This window comes from Oryx dammah, unplaced genomic scaffold (assembly GCF_014754425.2).
Source record: "Oryx dammah isolate SB20612 unplaced genomic scaffold, SCBI_Odam_1.1 HiC_scaffold_5, whole genome shotgun sequence".
Taxonomy (NCBI): Eukaryota; Metazoa; Chordata; class Mammalia; order Artiodactyla; family Bovidae; genus Oryx; species Oryx dammah.
Genome location: NW_024070189.1, coordinates 86,361,371 through 86,377,159, shown reverse-complemented (window position 1 = coordinate 86,377,159; position 15,789 = coordinate 86,361,371). Strand labels below are relative to the sequence as shown.

Sequence of the window (15,789 nt, the reverse complement as noted above, 5' to 3'; positions counted from 1 at the left end):
TAGTTTATTAGAAGCATCACGATCATAAACTATCATAAAACGTTTAACTACATTTAACTTATGACTTTGCAAGCATCAAGAAAAAAAATCTCAACCTTGCTCCCATTGCATAATCATTGTCTTCCCTACTCCCTGCAGTTAAACTTTTAGGTAAAATTAACTTTTTTTCAGCTTAACCTTTAGGTAAAATTGGCTTTTTATTAGAAATGAAGATTTGGACCAATGGATCTTTAAGACCCCTTTCCTTCTCTGTGATTTATGTCATTTTACAGAATATTGCAAGTCATCATGAGAATAACAAGATAATATTATTTTTTAAAAAAATGCACCAGAGTTGCAAAAGACTGTTTAACCATAAGCAATTAAGCCAAATATACTGAATACTGTCTTATTCAGGAAACAATAAATTAGATGATCTTCTGATACTGTATAGTAGTGCCTTTTGATTGCTAATGAATAATTCAAAGATGCTTATTTTCATTTTCAGTCTAGAATCACAGCCCAGTTTCCTGAAATTCATAATTTATTGTTATAATTTCTGGCTAACTAGAGTCCTGTATGGAGAAGGCAATGGCACCCCACTCCAGTACTTTTGCCTGGAAAATCCCATGGACGGAGGAGCCTGGTGGGCTGCAGTCCATGGGGTCGCTAAGAGTCAGACAGGACTGAGCGACTTCACTTTCACTTTTCACTTTCATGCACTGGAGAAGGAAATGGCAACCCACTCCAGTGTTCTTGCCTGGAGAATCCCAGGGATGGGGGAGCCTGGTGGGCTGCCGTCTATGGGGTCGCACAGAGTCGAACACGACTGAAGCGACTTAGCAGCAGCAGCAGCAGGGTCCTGTATTCAGTTAAAAAACTACTTACGTGCCAAAATTTGAAAGTACAGTTTTCATAGTGCCCAAATCAATTCAGTTCAAGCTTCTCTTCTCTTTAGTAAATCTGTATGGTTCCTTGAACTGTTCCATAAATGAGGTGACTATTCTGCTTGTTCTGGGAATAGGTCCTGGTTTGCTGGCATCTCCAAGTGTAGGACCCAGAACTGAATAAGAAATTCTAACATGTTCATTATATGAAGTCATGGAACTATGTGGTAGGCAGGATAATGGCCTCCAAAAGATGCCCCTCTTTAAATCCTAGGAACTTCTGAATGTATTACTACCATGCATGACAAGATGGACTTTGCAGATGTGATTAAGTATTTTAACAACTTATTGACCAGAGAGAGATTATGATGCCTTTTGTTACCCAAACATTACTGACTGGAGTGTTTCAATATTCACTTACATAATAAATCTCTAGTTACAGGCGTTAAGTTAGTTTCTGCAAAAATCCCCAGTCGATAATGTGCTAAGATGGGAAGTTTATCCTGGGTTGTCTGATGGGCACAATGTAATAGTCACAAGGATACCTGTAAGTGGAAGCAGGAAGCAGAGTCAGGGAGAGGTTTGCAGATGCTCCCCTGTGGTCTTGGAAGATGGAGGAAGTGGAAGAAGGATGCAGGTGGCCTCTAGAAGCCAGAAAAGGCAAGAGAACCATTCTTCCCTAGGGACTTTAGAAGGACTGCAGCCCTGTGGACACCAAGATTTTAAGCCCAGTGAAACCCAATTTGAACTTCTGACTTCCAGAATGTCACTGGCTTGTGGCCCCTTCCATCTTCAAAGCCAACAGCAGAGAATCTTTAATCATTGACTCTCACACCTGCTTCCATCATCAGATCTCCTTGTCTGAGTCTCACTCTCCTGTATCCCTCTTTTATTTAAAGGCGTCCCTGTGATTATATTTGGCCCATCTGGATAACTGAGCAATCTCCCCACCTGAAGACCTTTAACTTAATTGTAACTGCACATCCCCTCTACCATGTAAAGTAACATTTTCACAGGCTCCAGGGATTCAAACATGGAAATTATGTGCCTACCATACCAGTCTGGGTGAAGCTTATCAATAAAGATGAAATGGAAGGAAATGAAGTAGGAGAAGCAGCAATAGGCCTGATCACTTAAGAGCTTATTAGCCAAGTTAAGGACTTTATATTTAATTCTATGATGAAATGCCTTACAGGCAGGAGACTGACATGATTTATATTATATAAAAATCATTTTGGGCAGTATATAGCAAATGGACTATAGTAGAAGCAAATAGGCAAACCAGGAGGCTCTTGAAGTACTCCAAGCAAGATATGGTAGTGACTTGGAAAGGAGGAGTGAGAAGGGGAGGTGAGAAGTGATTGGATTCACCTGTGTTGAAAATCCACAAAGAACAGTTGATGACTTCAAGGATTTTGGCTTGAGCAATCTTTGGTGAACGGTACTACAGTAGAGGCAGAAGGCTGCTGGAATAGGTTTTTAGATTGTTGTGGAGGGAGTAAAAATAAATTTGAAGTGCTTGGTACACATCCTACTGAAGGCAGTGAGTAGGCAGAAATATGCTTCATACACCAATCTGGAATTAAGAGGTTGGGAGATAAATACTAGACAGTCATTACTCTGTAGATGATAAAGCCTCTGATTTAGTGAAAGATGACCATAATATTTATTACGCAAACCTGTACAAACTCTTTTCAATTTTTAACTTTGACAATTTCTGTCATAAAGTTGCAGGAATGATAGAATGTACAAACACCTTTCACTCAGTTTTCCCTAATGTTAACATTTTACAACAGTTGCTTTATCCTCTTCTCTCTACTTATCTGTATCTTGATATTTTTGAGGATGTCTTTACTGTTTGACCCCTGGAGAAAGGAATGGCAACCCACTCCAGTATTCTTGCCCGGAGAATTCCATGGACAGAGGAGCCTCGGGGAATCCAGCCCATGGGGTTGAAAAGAATTGGACATGACTAAGCAACCAACACTTTCACTTTACTGTTTGTACAGTGAATTGCACACACCATACCCCTCTACTCCTAAACACTTCAGTAGGTGTCTTTCTGACAGAAAAAAAAGACATTCTCTGGCATCAGTCATTCTCAAAGGGTAGTTCCCAGGCTAGCAGCAACTGTATTACCTGGAAACTGTTAGAAACCTACTAATAAATTACAGGCTCCCCCGCCCCAGATCAACTGATTTTGATAATTTTGCTGTATGTTTGTGGGGAAATTCACAAGATTTTCAAAACTGTTTCCTAATTTGTACACATTACTTAGATTTCACAAATTGTTCCAGGAATGTCTTTAATACCAAAAATACCAAATGAGACACTTTTGTGATTAAAGAGGGCTACCATCAATAATTTCACCAGGGCAAAGTGGTAAAGGTGTAACTTTTCATAATATGGACACTTGGAGATTAGGTGTTAGTTAGAGAAGAGGGCCAGGAATGGAATCCACACTGAGAGGCCTGGAACAGAAGGCTCACTATGAAGGAAAAATAGCATCCAGAGAGGTAGGAGAATAAAGGCTCTTGCTGAAAAGAAGGAATGGTCACAGAGGCAAATGTTGCCAAGAGGTCAAGTATAATGGCAATTGGAATTGCCTATAGGATGTTGTGTGACCTGGTTCCAAATTGGGAAAGGAGCACGTCAAGGCTGTATGTTGTCACCCTGCTTATTTAACTTATATCCAGAGTACATCACGCAAAATGCTAGGCTGGATGAAGCACAAACTGGAATCAAGATTGCCGGAAGAAATATCAATAACTTCAGATACACAGATGACACTACCCTTATAGCAGAAAGCAAAGAACTAAAGAGCCTCCTGATGAAACTGAAAGAAGAGAGTGAAAAAGTTGGCTTAAAACTCAAAATTCAAAAAACGAAGATCATGGCATGTGGTCCCATCACTTCATGGCAAATAGATGGGGAAATAAGAGAAACAGTGACTGACTTTATTCTGGGGGGCTCCAAAATCACTGCAGCTGTGAAATTAAAAGACGCTTGCTCCTTGGAAGAAAAGCGATGACCAACCTAGACAGCATATTAAAAAGTAGAGATTATTGTGCCAACAAAGGTCCATATAGTCAAAGCTATGGTTTTTCCAGTAGTCATGTATGGATGTGAGAGTTGGACTCTAAAGAAAGCTGAGTGCTGAAGAAGTGATGCTTTTGAACTGTGGTATTGGAGAAGACTCTTGAGAGTCCCTTGGACTGCAAGGAGATCCAACCAGTCCATACTAAAGGAATTCAGTCCTGAATATTCATTGGAAGGGCTGATACTGAAGCTGAAACTCCAATACTTCGGCCACCTGATGCAAATAATTTACTCATTGGAAAAGACCCTGATGCTGGGAAAGATTGAAGGCAGGAGGAGAAGGGGATGACAGGATGAGATGGTTGGATGATATCACCATCTCTATCAACATGAATTTGAAGAAGCTCTGGGAGTTGGTGATGGACAGGGAAGCCTGGCATGCTGCAGTTCATGGGGTTGCAAAGTCAGACATGACCAAGCGACTGAACTGAATAGGATATTGTAACTGGAGGTCCTTAGTGATCTTGATAAAAGGCAAATAATTTCAAAAAAGAACTATAAAGTAGACACAATATATAGAAAACTCTTCCTAAAGGAGCAAAGATATGGAGGGGTATGTGGGGGTTAAGAAAGGTATTGCTCCTTTACGGTGGGGCATCTTACATTATGTTGATTACCGCTGGGAATAATTCTTTGCAGAACAGTCCACGGAGGTTTGGCTTCCCTAGTGGCTGAATCTGTAAAGAATCTGCCTGCAACGCTGGAGACACGGGTTCCATCTCTGGGTGGGGAAGATCCCCTGCAGAAGGTAATGACAACCTACTCCAGTATTCTTATCTGGAGAATCCCATGGAGCCTGGTGGGCTAAGTCCATGGGGTCACAAGAGTCGGACGAGACTTCGTGACTAAACCACCACCACCACCACCACCACCACCTAGGGAAGTTTACAAACTACTGATGCCTCCAGAGTTTGATTTAACTAATCTGGGGTGTGGCGAAGTTCAGAGATTTTTTTACATGCTACCCAGGTAACTGTAACGTGCAGTCAAGGTTGTGAACCACTGCTAGAAAAAGAAAATTAATGCAGGGGGCTCACTTGCTGGAGCTAAGACCTATGTAGCTGAGAAACCAAGTATCACGGTGTCTCTGCCAGCAAAAATGGCCAGCACTGCTTAGGTTTCAAATCTTTTCAGTTACAGTATCCAATTTTTCCTACAAGCGTCCATAAGACAAGCGAGGGACTTACTGCAGTAACTACGCTCCTCGAGAGACAAGACAGGAAGAAAGAAAAACGACCTTGGTGCCGATTGCTGGGTCCTGTCATCAAGAACCTTTCTTTGGCTGGGTCTCGCTCCCGGGTTCCCCTAGAGCCCCGGCGCGCAAGGCAACACCCGAGCGCAAGTCACCAGTGCGCATGCGCACGAGTTGCTGCGGCGTGCTAGCGGCGATCCCTGCGCAGGCTAGTCCGCGCGCTCCCGCCCTCGGTCCGCGCCCTCGGCTCCTCCCTCCTCCCGACCTTCTCCCCGGCCGGCTGCACGGGAGGGAGGCAGAGATGGCAGATGAGATCGCCAAGGCTCAGGTCGCCCGGCCTGGCGGCGACACGATCTTCGGGAAAATCATTCGCAAGGAAATCCCAGCCAAAATCATTTATGAGGATGACCAGGTAGGCTCCGGGCGCCGCCTCGCTCGTGGGCTGAGACGGGGCAGGCGCCTGTGGACACGCGGGTTTCCCTCGGAGGGGAGGGATGGGAAGGGTCGGCGGGCGCCGGGGAGAAGGGAAGACACGGGGCCCTCTCCTGCGGCCTCGGCCTCGGACCCCCAGCCAGCGGGCAGGGCCGCGGTCGCTCCGAGGTGGCCGGCCGGCGCGTGCCGGCGCTCCGGTTACGCGTTATCAGCCCGGGGCGCGGGCCAGGCCGCCGGGCCGCTCGCGGGCCCGCAACGCGGGGTCTGGGCGCTTTGGGCTGGGGGCGGGGGGCGGGGGGCGGCGCTCCGGGTCCTCGGCATGGGCGCCCGCCGGCTCCCGGGCTGCCTCGTACTTCGACTGATTAAGGAATCTGACAATCTCGCCAGCGCTCTGCCTGACGGAGAAACCCGATCGCACCCTGACTCGGGCCCAATCTCCGCGATCTCCCGCTCACAGCCTGCCTGCCCGGACGTTTCCGGGCTCCTCTCCCCACCGCATCGCGCTAGAGGCCGGGGGCGCGCGGCCTGGGGGCGGCGCAGACGCCCTGGGCCTCCGCGAGGGACGCTCACCGACGGCCACCCCTTGACCCCACTCTCCTTGCCCTTCTCTTCTCGGGCCTCGAACTCCCAAGAGTGAACCTGCTTCTGGGATTTGCTTTCCTTTAGTCCCTCCCAGGAAGGAATATTCCTTCAGTATTTTACAGGAAGTAGTTTTATGCCTAAAGATAGTGTCGTTTTTCTTGACCTCACTGTAGGTTGAAATTGTTTTAGAAAGGCCGAGTTCATTTGACTTTGAGACATCTTGTGTAAAATATTTAGTGGGAGGTTATATTTTGGATCTCAGATAAAGCTGAACAGGATGGCTGATTTACATAAAAGTTTTGTAAACTTTTTAATAAATTCACTATGAAATACAGACTATAAGGAAACATGCTACTGGTAGTGTTGTTAGATTCAAAACACCTAAGTTGTAATTCCTCGAGGTGAATTTATTTAACTACCCGTTTTATCTGTTAGGGAAATTCTTTTGTTTTAGAAAACGTGTATTTCTTTAAAAATACTTTTGCTGCTGCTGCTAGGTCGCTTCAGTCGTGTCCGACTCTGTGCGACCCCATAGACGGCAGCCCACCAGGCTCCCCCATCCCTGGGATTCTCCAGGCAAGAACACTGGAGTGGGTTGCCATTTCCTTCTCCAATGCATGAAAGTGAAGTCGCTCAGTCCTGTCTGACTCTTAGCGACCCCATGGACTGCAGCCTACCAGGCTCCTCGGTCCATCGGATTTTCCAGGCAAGAGTACTGGAGTGGGCATTGCCTTCTCCAAAAATACTTTTAGTTGCTTTTAATAAGTGATCGTTGAAATACTGACTTTTGAACCATCTGAGTTCCAACAGTATAACAGCAAGAAGCAATCATGATACAGCATATTTGTACAGAGCACCAAGTATAATTGCCTGGAGACAGTTAAGCAGGAAAAGGTTCTATTAAGAAGCTTCTGCCTTCACTAGAGAACAAGATTCAAAACTATTCAAGGGGTATGTAATTAGTCTAAATGTTACCTATCCTCTTCAATTCTACAAAATAGATATATTTCCTAAGTAGTTGAGTAAAGTGGGAAGAAATCAGTGTTAGATAATCAGCAAATTTCTCATTATAAAAGTGACCACTGCCATAAAGGAAAAAACCAGGAAATTGCACAACTAGGGTTCCCACCCTCTGGAAGGGGGTACTGGAATCAAAAGATTTCCTTTGAGTGGTGCTGGGAAAGTTGGACTGTTGCTGCTGCTGCTAAGTCACTTCAGTCCTGTTGGACTGGGAAAGTTGGACAGCTGCTGTAAATCAATGAAGGTGACCACACCTCCTCACACCATACTCAAAAATAAACTCAAAATATCTTAAAAGACTTAAACCTAAGACATGACGCTATAAAACTCCTAGAAGAGAACATAGGCAAAACATTCTCTGACATAAATCATACCAATGTCTTCTTAGGTCAGTCTCCCAAGGCAATAGAAATAAAAATAATAAACAGATACAGTGGTTTAAGACTTTGCACTCACAATGTTGGGAGCCTGGGTTTGATCCCTAATCGGGAAATGGGCTTCCCTGATGGCTCAGATGGTAAAGAATCTGCTTGCATTGCAGGAGACCTGGGTTTGATCCCTGGGTTGGGAAGATCCTCTGGAGAAAGGCATGGAAACCCACTCCAGTATTCTTGCCTGGAGAATCCTCATGGACAGAGGGGCCTGGCGGGCTATAGTCCATGAGGCCCGTGGGGTCACAAAGAGTCAGACATGACTAAGTGACTAAGCACACACAAAACAGATCCCACCTGCTGCAACTAAAAGTTTGCATGCCACAGCTAAAGATCCTGCATGCAGCAGCAAAGACCCAGCACAGCCATATAAATAAATAATAAAAAAATGAACAAGTGGAGCCTAGTCAAATTTACAAGCTTTTGCATAGCAAAGGAACCATAACAAAGACAACCTATGACTGGGAGAAGATATTTGCAAACTATGCAACTGACAAGGGCTTAATTTCCAAAATATACGAATAGCTCATCAACTCAACAACAGAAAATACCCCAGTCAAAAAATGACAGAAGGCCTTAATGGACATTTCTCCAAAGACATACAGATGGCCAGGAGGCACATGAAAAGATGCTCAACATCATTAATTATTTAAAAAATGCAAATCAAAACTGTAATGAATCAGAATGACTGTCATTAAAAACTCTGTGAAAAATGCTGGAGAAGGTATGGGGAAAAGGGAACTGTCTTAGACTGTTAGTATGGCCATATGGAAAACAGTATGGAGGTTTCTCAGAAAACTAAAAATGGAATTACCATATGATCCAGCAATCCCACTGCTGGGCATATACCTAGACAAAACCATAATTCAAAAAGATAAATACAAGCCTGTGTTCATAGCAAAATTATTCACAGTAGCCAAGACAGGGAAACAACCTAAATGTCCATCAACAGATGAATGGATAAAGAAGATGTGGTACATGTATATACAATGGAATACTATTCAGCCACGAAAAGAGGGAAATAATGCCATTTGCAGCAACATGGATGGAACTAGAGATTATCATAGTAAGTGAATTAAGTCAGAGAAAGACAAATACCATATGATGTCACTTATATGTGTAATCTAAAATATGGCACAAATGAACCTATCTGCAAAACAGAAATAAGACTCACAGACATAGAGATCCGGAATTATGGTTGCCAAGGAGAAGAGGGGAGGGAGGGGGTGGAATGGGAGTTTGGGATTTGTAGATGCAAACTATTACATTTAGAATGGATAAACGAGGTCCTACTCTGTATAGCACAGAGAACTATATCCAGTAACCTGGGATAAACTATAATGGAAGAGAATATTAAGAATGTGTATGTGTATAGCTGAATCATTTTGCCGTCCAGCAGAGACTGGCACAACACTATAAATCAACTGTGAAAGTGAAAGTCACTCAATCCTGTCCAGCTGTTTATGACCCCATGGACTATACGTCCATGGACTACTCCAGGCCAGAATACTGGAGTGGGTAGCCATTCCCTTCTCCAGAGGATCTTCCCAACCCAGGAACTGAATCCAGGTCTCCTGCATTGCAGGCGGATTTTTATCAGCTGAGCCATAAGGGAAGCCCAAGAATACTGGAGTGGGTAGCCCATCCCTTCTCCAGCAGATCTTCCTGACTCAGGAATTGAATTGGGGTCTCCTGCATTGCAGGTGGATTCTTTACCAACTAAGCTGTCAGGAAAGCACCCCCCCAAACTATACTTCAATAAAAAATATGAAATTCAAAATTAAAAAAAAAAAACTCCTTTAGAAATGATGTATATGCTACTAGCTGAGGAATGAATAGTAATTTAAGTTAGACAAAAGTTGGGGTTGTGGAAAAAGAGGATCTTTGCAGTAGAGGGAAAATCAGTTGAGAAAGCCTTTAGGGTGGAGAGAGGTGGACAGTGTGACTTGAGCAGGAAAAGTTGCATGAAAATATATTGGAATAGTAGACAATGGTTAGCATGCCTAATTGCTTCTTAACCTTTGGATCTTGGTTAAAATGTAGCTACCTCAGAATGGTTGCCCTTGACCACCCAATCAAAATTAGATTTTTCTGTGATAATCATTTACTGCACTTGTTACTTTTCCTTTGTAACTTGTAGGATCTTTGTTGTTGTATTTTATAACATGTCGAATCTTTGGTTAAGTATACTTTTATGTGTTTAAAGTCAGTCTTCCCATTAAGTATTGTGTCCACTTCTGATCTCCTACCACTGGGGAACCCCAGTGTTTCTCCCATGGGGTTAGTGTGAAAGTGATAAATTTAGGCTGTAAGACTATATATGGAAACTTTGATTTGTTCCCCCCTTTTTTTCCAGTGTCTTGCTTTCCATGACATTTCCCCTCAAGCACCAACACATTTTCTGGTGATACCCAAGAAACATATATCCCAGATTTCTGCAGCAGAAGATGATGACGAAAGTGTAAGTACATTTACTAACATCATTAACTTTTTTTTGCTTTTTAAATTGGGAGACAAAATATTGCCCTTAAGGTTATGTCATATTTTTGTTTTTCTAAGGGCATGCTGAGGAAAAATAGAAAATCATTAGGGCTTCAATGCAATGTATAAATAGTGTCATTTTTTAAAGTGAGATATAATTGACATATGATATTATATTAGATTTAGGTATACAACATATTGATTTATGTATATACAACAAAATTATCACAGCAAGTCTTAACATCTATCACCACAAATTCTTAAACAAAAAGGATTCTAAGCAAGGATTAGTTGGTGAGACTCATTTTTCCTTAATAAGAAATAGTGTATCATACAGGAGAGAGTTCATTGGCTCTTCTATTAATGCCATTAAAGGAAAGAAAATTAATTTGATTTTACCAGGATGTACAGGCCTCAATTAAAATTTTTCTTAGTGCTCTTTGTGGTAGATCATGTAATTGTTCATAACTGCTCACTCTTCTATGTAGGGGTGCATTATACTTCTGGCCTCATTGGGCCTGGTTTTATGACTTAATTTGACCAATGAGTACAAGCAGAAGTGATACATGTCTTTTGAAAGAAGTTAATACCTGGTCTGCCATATTCTCTCTAACCTCTGCCACTGTGATCATATAGAGACTGTTCCATCAACTTGGGTTTCAAAGTGAAAAAGATCTGGAATATGTAGCCTGGTCAACTTGTGATCAACATGGAGTGGAGTGAACACAAGAAATGTATCTTTGATGTAAACCAGGTTTTTGGGTGGTTTGTTACCACAGCATAACCAAATCTGTCCCAGCTGATAATAAGGCCCCATAATAAGCAAGCAAGGTGTCTGCTTTACTAAGAAAACGTAAATTACCACTTGGAGTATGATCTTAAAATTGTTTTAATTGAGCAGATATATGCCTGTAATTTGTTCATTGAAATTAGTAATTAATAAATACCTAATAGGATTATATTAGGATTAAAAATGTTTCCAAATACTTGCCCAAAGTCTGTTTCAATTTAGTAGCTTTTAAATTTTTCAACTTGGTAGTTTGTTACATGAGGATAAGAAACTATAAAGCTATAAATTACTAGTGCTTGAGAAACTTTTTTTTTTTTTTTTTCCAGCTTCTTGGGCATTTGATGATTGTTGGCAAGAAATGTGCTGCTGATCTGGGCCTGAAGAAGGGCTATCGAATGGTGGTGAATGAAGGTTCAGATGGGGGCCAGTCTGTCTATCATGTTCATCTCCACGTTCTTGGAGGTCGGCAGATGAACTGGCCTCCTGGTTAAGTGTGCTATAGGGATAATTTTGCCTTCTCTATGCAGTGATCAGGTTTGCAAGTTCCAATATGCTAAACAATTTTTTTTTTTTGCCTGTGTATGGAGATATTGCAAAAATAATTTAAAAAACCCATACATAATAAAAGACATCATTGCATGGCCTGAATTCTGTATTTGACTTACTTTTAAAAATATGTTTGTTGGAATGTTTGAAGGTAGAGTTCATACCTGAGAAGGTTTTGTTTCTTCTCCCCAAGGAGGACTCAGCATTGTGTATGTGGTTATAATGGTGTGACTGATCTTTGAAGACAAATTAAAAAATTTCATAAACTTAGCTTCATCTTTGAAATATGCTTTTTAGAGTAAAATATCAGTCCAGGAGAAGACTATCTAATCCAATTTTTTTTTTTCCTAAGAACAAAGGAAGTGATGTGATTGATCCAGAAAGTGACAGTTGCGGCACTACAAATGCTTGGTGTCCAGCTCACATGTTTTCCCTGGACTATTGGAGATAATTTGGAAGGGATGAAAGTAGGTTTCTCACAGAAACTTTGATGAGCATATGAAAGTATATAGTAGTGTTTCCTTATTACCCTTAGTGTTTATTATAAAGACTTTGAAAATATATTATTTAGAATTAATTCTCCAAATTGAAAACTCATTGTTTTGAATGTGTATGTGCACACTAGCAAAAATATTTTTAAGTTTTGCATGAATCTGGCTATGTAGAATTGAGGTAGGTAAATCTCAGGATCTGAGATCTTATGTAGACTGACACTTATTTTTGGTCTTGCCACATACCTTAGCCTTTCTGAGGTTGTACAGGGCAGATGGCTTTGTTTCTCTGCTTTCTTTCACATAGGCACTTTCCAGCTTCTAAAATTATTTAATATTCCTTGTCTGCTTTTGTCTCTTTGCTAATTTTCTTTATAAGTTCCTTCCATTTTTAATCCCCAAGACCATTTTAGTAGACTTTGACACATTTTATTACAAATTGTTTTTCTTCTAGATTTTTAATTAATTGGTGATTTAAAAAAAATTTGGTGGGGGGTGGATTAGAGATACTAGCTGTATATCTTACAAGGGAATTTTTTTCTGTCACTTTTACTTTGTTTATGGTATTTAAAATATAAAGTTAATGTGTCAAATTTTAATTCAGTTCACATTTTTAAAAGTCTTTCCCACTCTAGGAGGATTTATTAAAAAAAAATTTTTTTTCCCCTGATACTGTATAGCTTTATGTATTTTTATGACTTATTTTATAAGGGAAGGTCTGGGGCAGGGGAGGACTTTTGGAGGGATTTGTGCCACTGTAAAAAATGTAGTAATGATGGGACTTCCCTGGTGGCCCAGGGAAAATCCACCTGTTAGTGCAGGGTACACAGGTTCAATCCCTGGTCTAGGAAGATCCCACATGCAGCAGAACAACTAAACTGATGTACCACAACTGCTAAAGCTGAGGTGCCTGTAAACCATGCCCTGCAACAAGAGAAGCCACCACAATGAGAAGCCTGCATACTGCAACTAGAGAGGAGCCGCCCCCCAACTAGAGAAAAGCCACGTGCAACAAATACCCAGTGCAGCCCCCCACATACGTAAAAATAAAACATTTTAAAATGTAATAATGCCCCACATCTTTGGAGCTAGGCTTCAACAGTACATGAATCAAGAACTTCCAAATGTACAAGCTGCTGCTGCTGCTAAGTCACTTCAGTTGTGTCTGACTCTGTGCCACCCCACAGACGGCAGCCCACCAGGCTCTCCCCTGTCTCTGGGATTCTCCAGGCAAGAACACTGGAGTGGGTTGCCATTTCCCTCTCCAATGCTAGATTTTGAAAAGGAAGAGGAACCAGAGGTCAAATTGTCAACACCTGTTGAATCATAGAAAAAGCAAGAGAATTTCAGAAAACATCTGGTTCATTGAATACACAAAAGCCTTTGATAGTGTGAATCACAACAAGCTGGAAATCTTAAAGAGATGGGAGTACCAGACCACATTACCTGCCTCCTGAGAAACCTGTATGCAGTTCAAGAAGCAACAGTTAGAACTGGACATGGAACAATGGACTGGTCCCAAATTGAAAAGTATGTCAAGGCTGTATACTGTCACCCTGCTTATTTAACTTCTATGCAGAGTACATTATGTGAAATGCCAGGCTGGATGAAGCACAAGCTGGAATCAAGATTGCTGGGAGAAATATCAACAACCTTAGATATACAAATGATAACTACCCTAATGGCAGAAAGTGAAGAGGAACTAAAGAGCCTCTTGATGAAAGTGCAAGAGGAGTGGAAAAGCTGGGTTAACACTCAACTTTCAAAAAACTAAGACCATGGCATCTGGTCTCATCACTTCATGGCAAATGGGAAAACGTGGAAGCAGTGACAGATTTTCTCTTCTTGGGGTCCAAAATCACTGCATATGGTGACTGTAGCCATGAAATTAGAAGACACTTACTTCTTGGAAGGAAGGCTATGACAAATCTAGACAGTGTATTAAAAAGCAGAGACATCACATTGTTGACAAAGGTCTGTATAGTCAAAGCTATTGTCATGTATGGATGTGAGAGTTGGACCATAAGGAAGGCTGAGTGCTAAAGAATTGATGCTTTAGAATTGTGGTGCTGGACCCTCAAGGAGAGTCCAAGCAAAGAGATCAAACCAGTCAATGTTAAGGGAAGTCAACCCTGAATATTCATTGTAAGGACTGATACTGAAGCTCCAATACTTTGGCTACTGATGTGAAGAGATGGCTCATCAGAAAAGGCCCTGATGCTGGGAAAGATTGAAGGCAGGAGGAGGAGACGACAGAGGATGAGATGGTTCAATGGACATGAACTTGGGTGAATTCTGGGAGATGGTGAGGGACAGGGAGACCTGGCATGCTACAGTCCACGGAGTCACAGAGTCGGACAGGTCTTAGCAACTGAACAACAACACCAACAAGATATGCACTATGCTCTATGTATTAAATATATTATTGATAAAAACCAAACTGTGTTCATCTTATTACATCCTGCAGCATTTACTCAGAAATTATATGTGTAATGTGAAAGTGTTAGTTGCTTAGTTGTATCTGACTCTTTGTGACCCCATGGACTGCAGCCCACCAGGCTCTTTTGTCCATGGTATTGTTCAGGAAAGAATACTGAAGTGGGTTGCTGTTCCCTTCTTCAGGGGATCTTCCTGATCCAGGGATCAAACCCAGATCTCCTGCATTGTAGGTGGATTCTTTAAATTCTGAGCCTCCGGGGAAGCCCAAATGTGTAATGGATACTTGTAATCTCTGATGTTCACCATTTGAACTCCCTTTGAATTTAAGGGATTCCTTATCTCCCAAGTGAAAAGACATCTAGTATTCTAGCTCCTCTGCCAGCTAGGATGTAAGCCCTTCACTTAGGCTCTGCCAATCAGATGGATTCACCTGAGATTTTGAATTTGAAACTAATGACACAAAGAAACAAAGACAGTGGAGATTGCTTTCTGGTGTCAGTGGCAGCAGCATCCAGTTGGCAGACACAACAGTGTTTGTGCTGCCAACTGTTGGATCCAGTATTAGATCCAGGAACGACAGCAGAGCAAGCTGCAGTTCCTGTGTTCAGTGACAGCAGTAGCAGGGCCCCAGCAGACGACCTTTCTGGTTCTGTTTTTGGCTGTGGTATTATCTGCACAGGTTCCCTTTGCCTGTTTTACCAGTAATCTGGTTGCAGGCAATAGATACTCAAGGAAGGATGGGGTGAGGTGGTGGAGACTTGAGATTAGTTACTTGGCCAATTGTAAGATGAAGACAAGGAGAATCCAGATACCATTAACAAAATGGGTTTTCACAGCCCATGGTAACTAGTACTAAAATAGCTAAAACATTCCATGGAGCACCTGTACTAAATATGTCAAATGAGGCACATGAAGGCCACTGCCACCGGAAGATATGAAAGGTGAGCAGAATTCAGGATTGTGCAGGTGTTACGATTGCTTCTAATACTGCTGAACATCTGAGAAAGAAAGAATGACCTTCTGTGGAGCCACCATCATCCTGATACCAAAACCAGACAGATACCACTAAAAATGAAAATTAAAGGCCAATGTCACTGATGAACACAGACACAAAAATAATCAGCAAAATGCTAGAAAACTGAATCCAACAGTACATTAAAAGATCAGGTGCCATGATCAAGTGAGATTCAATTTTATTTCAGAGATGCAAGGATTCTTAAATATCTGCAAATCAATTAGTGTGACATACCACATTAACTGAAGAATAAAAACCATGTGATTTCACTGCGGCACTATTTACAATAGCCAAGACATGGAAGCAGCCTAAATGTCCACTGACAGAGGAATGGATTAAGAAGATGTGGTACACATACACAATGGAATATTACTCAGCCATAAAAAGAATGAAATAATGCCATTT

At 41.8% G+C, this 15,789-nt stretch overlaps 1 protein-coding gene across 1 annotated transcript; it reads left to right on the top strand.

Moving 5' to 3' along the window:
• Positions 1-5,326: 5,326 nt before the first annotated feature.
• Positions 5,327-11,541, top strand: HINT1 (histidine triad nucleotide binding protein 1). The gene is made up of 3 exons (XM_040241791.1): positions 5,327-5,569; positions 9,979-10,083; positions 11,220-11,541. Exons 1-3 carry the CDS (start codon positions 5,459-5,461, stop codon positions 11,382-11,384), a joined length of 381 nt encoding a protein of 126 aa, XP_040097725.1. The 5' UTR covers positions 5,327-5,458; the 3' UTR covers positions 11,385-11,541.
• The last annotated feature ends 4,248 nt before the right edge of the window (positions 11,542-15,789 follow it).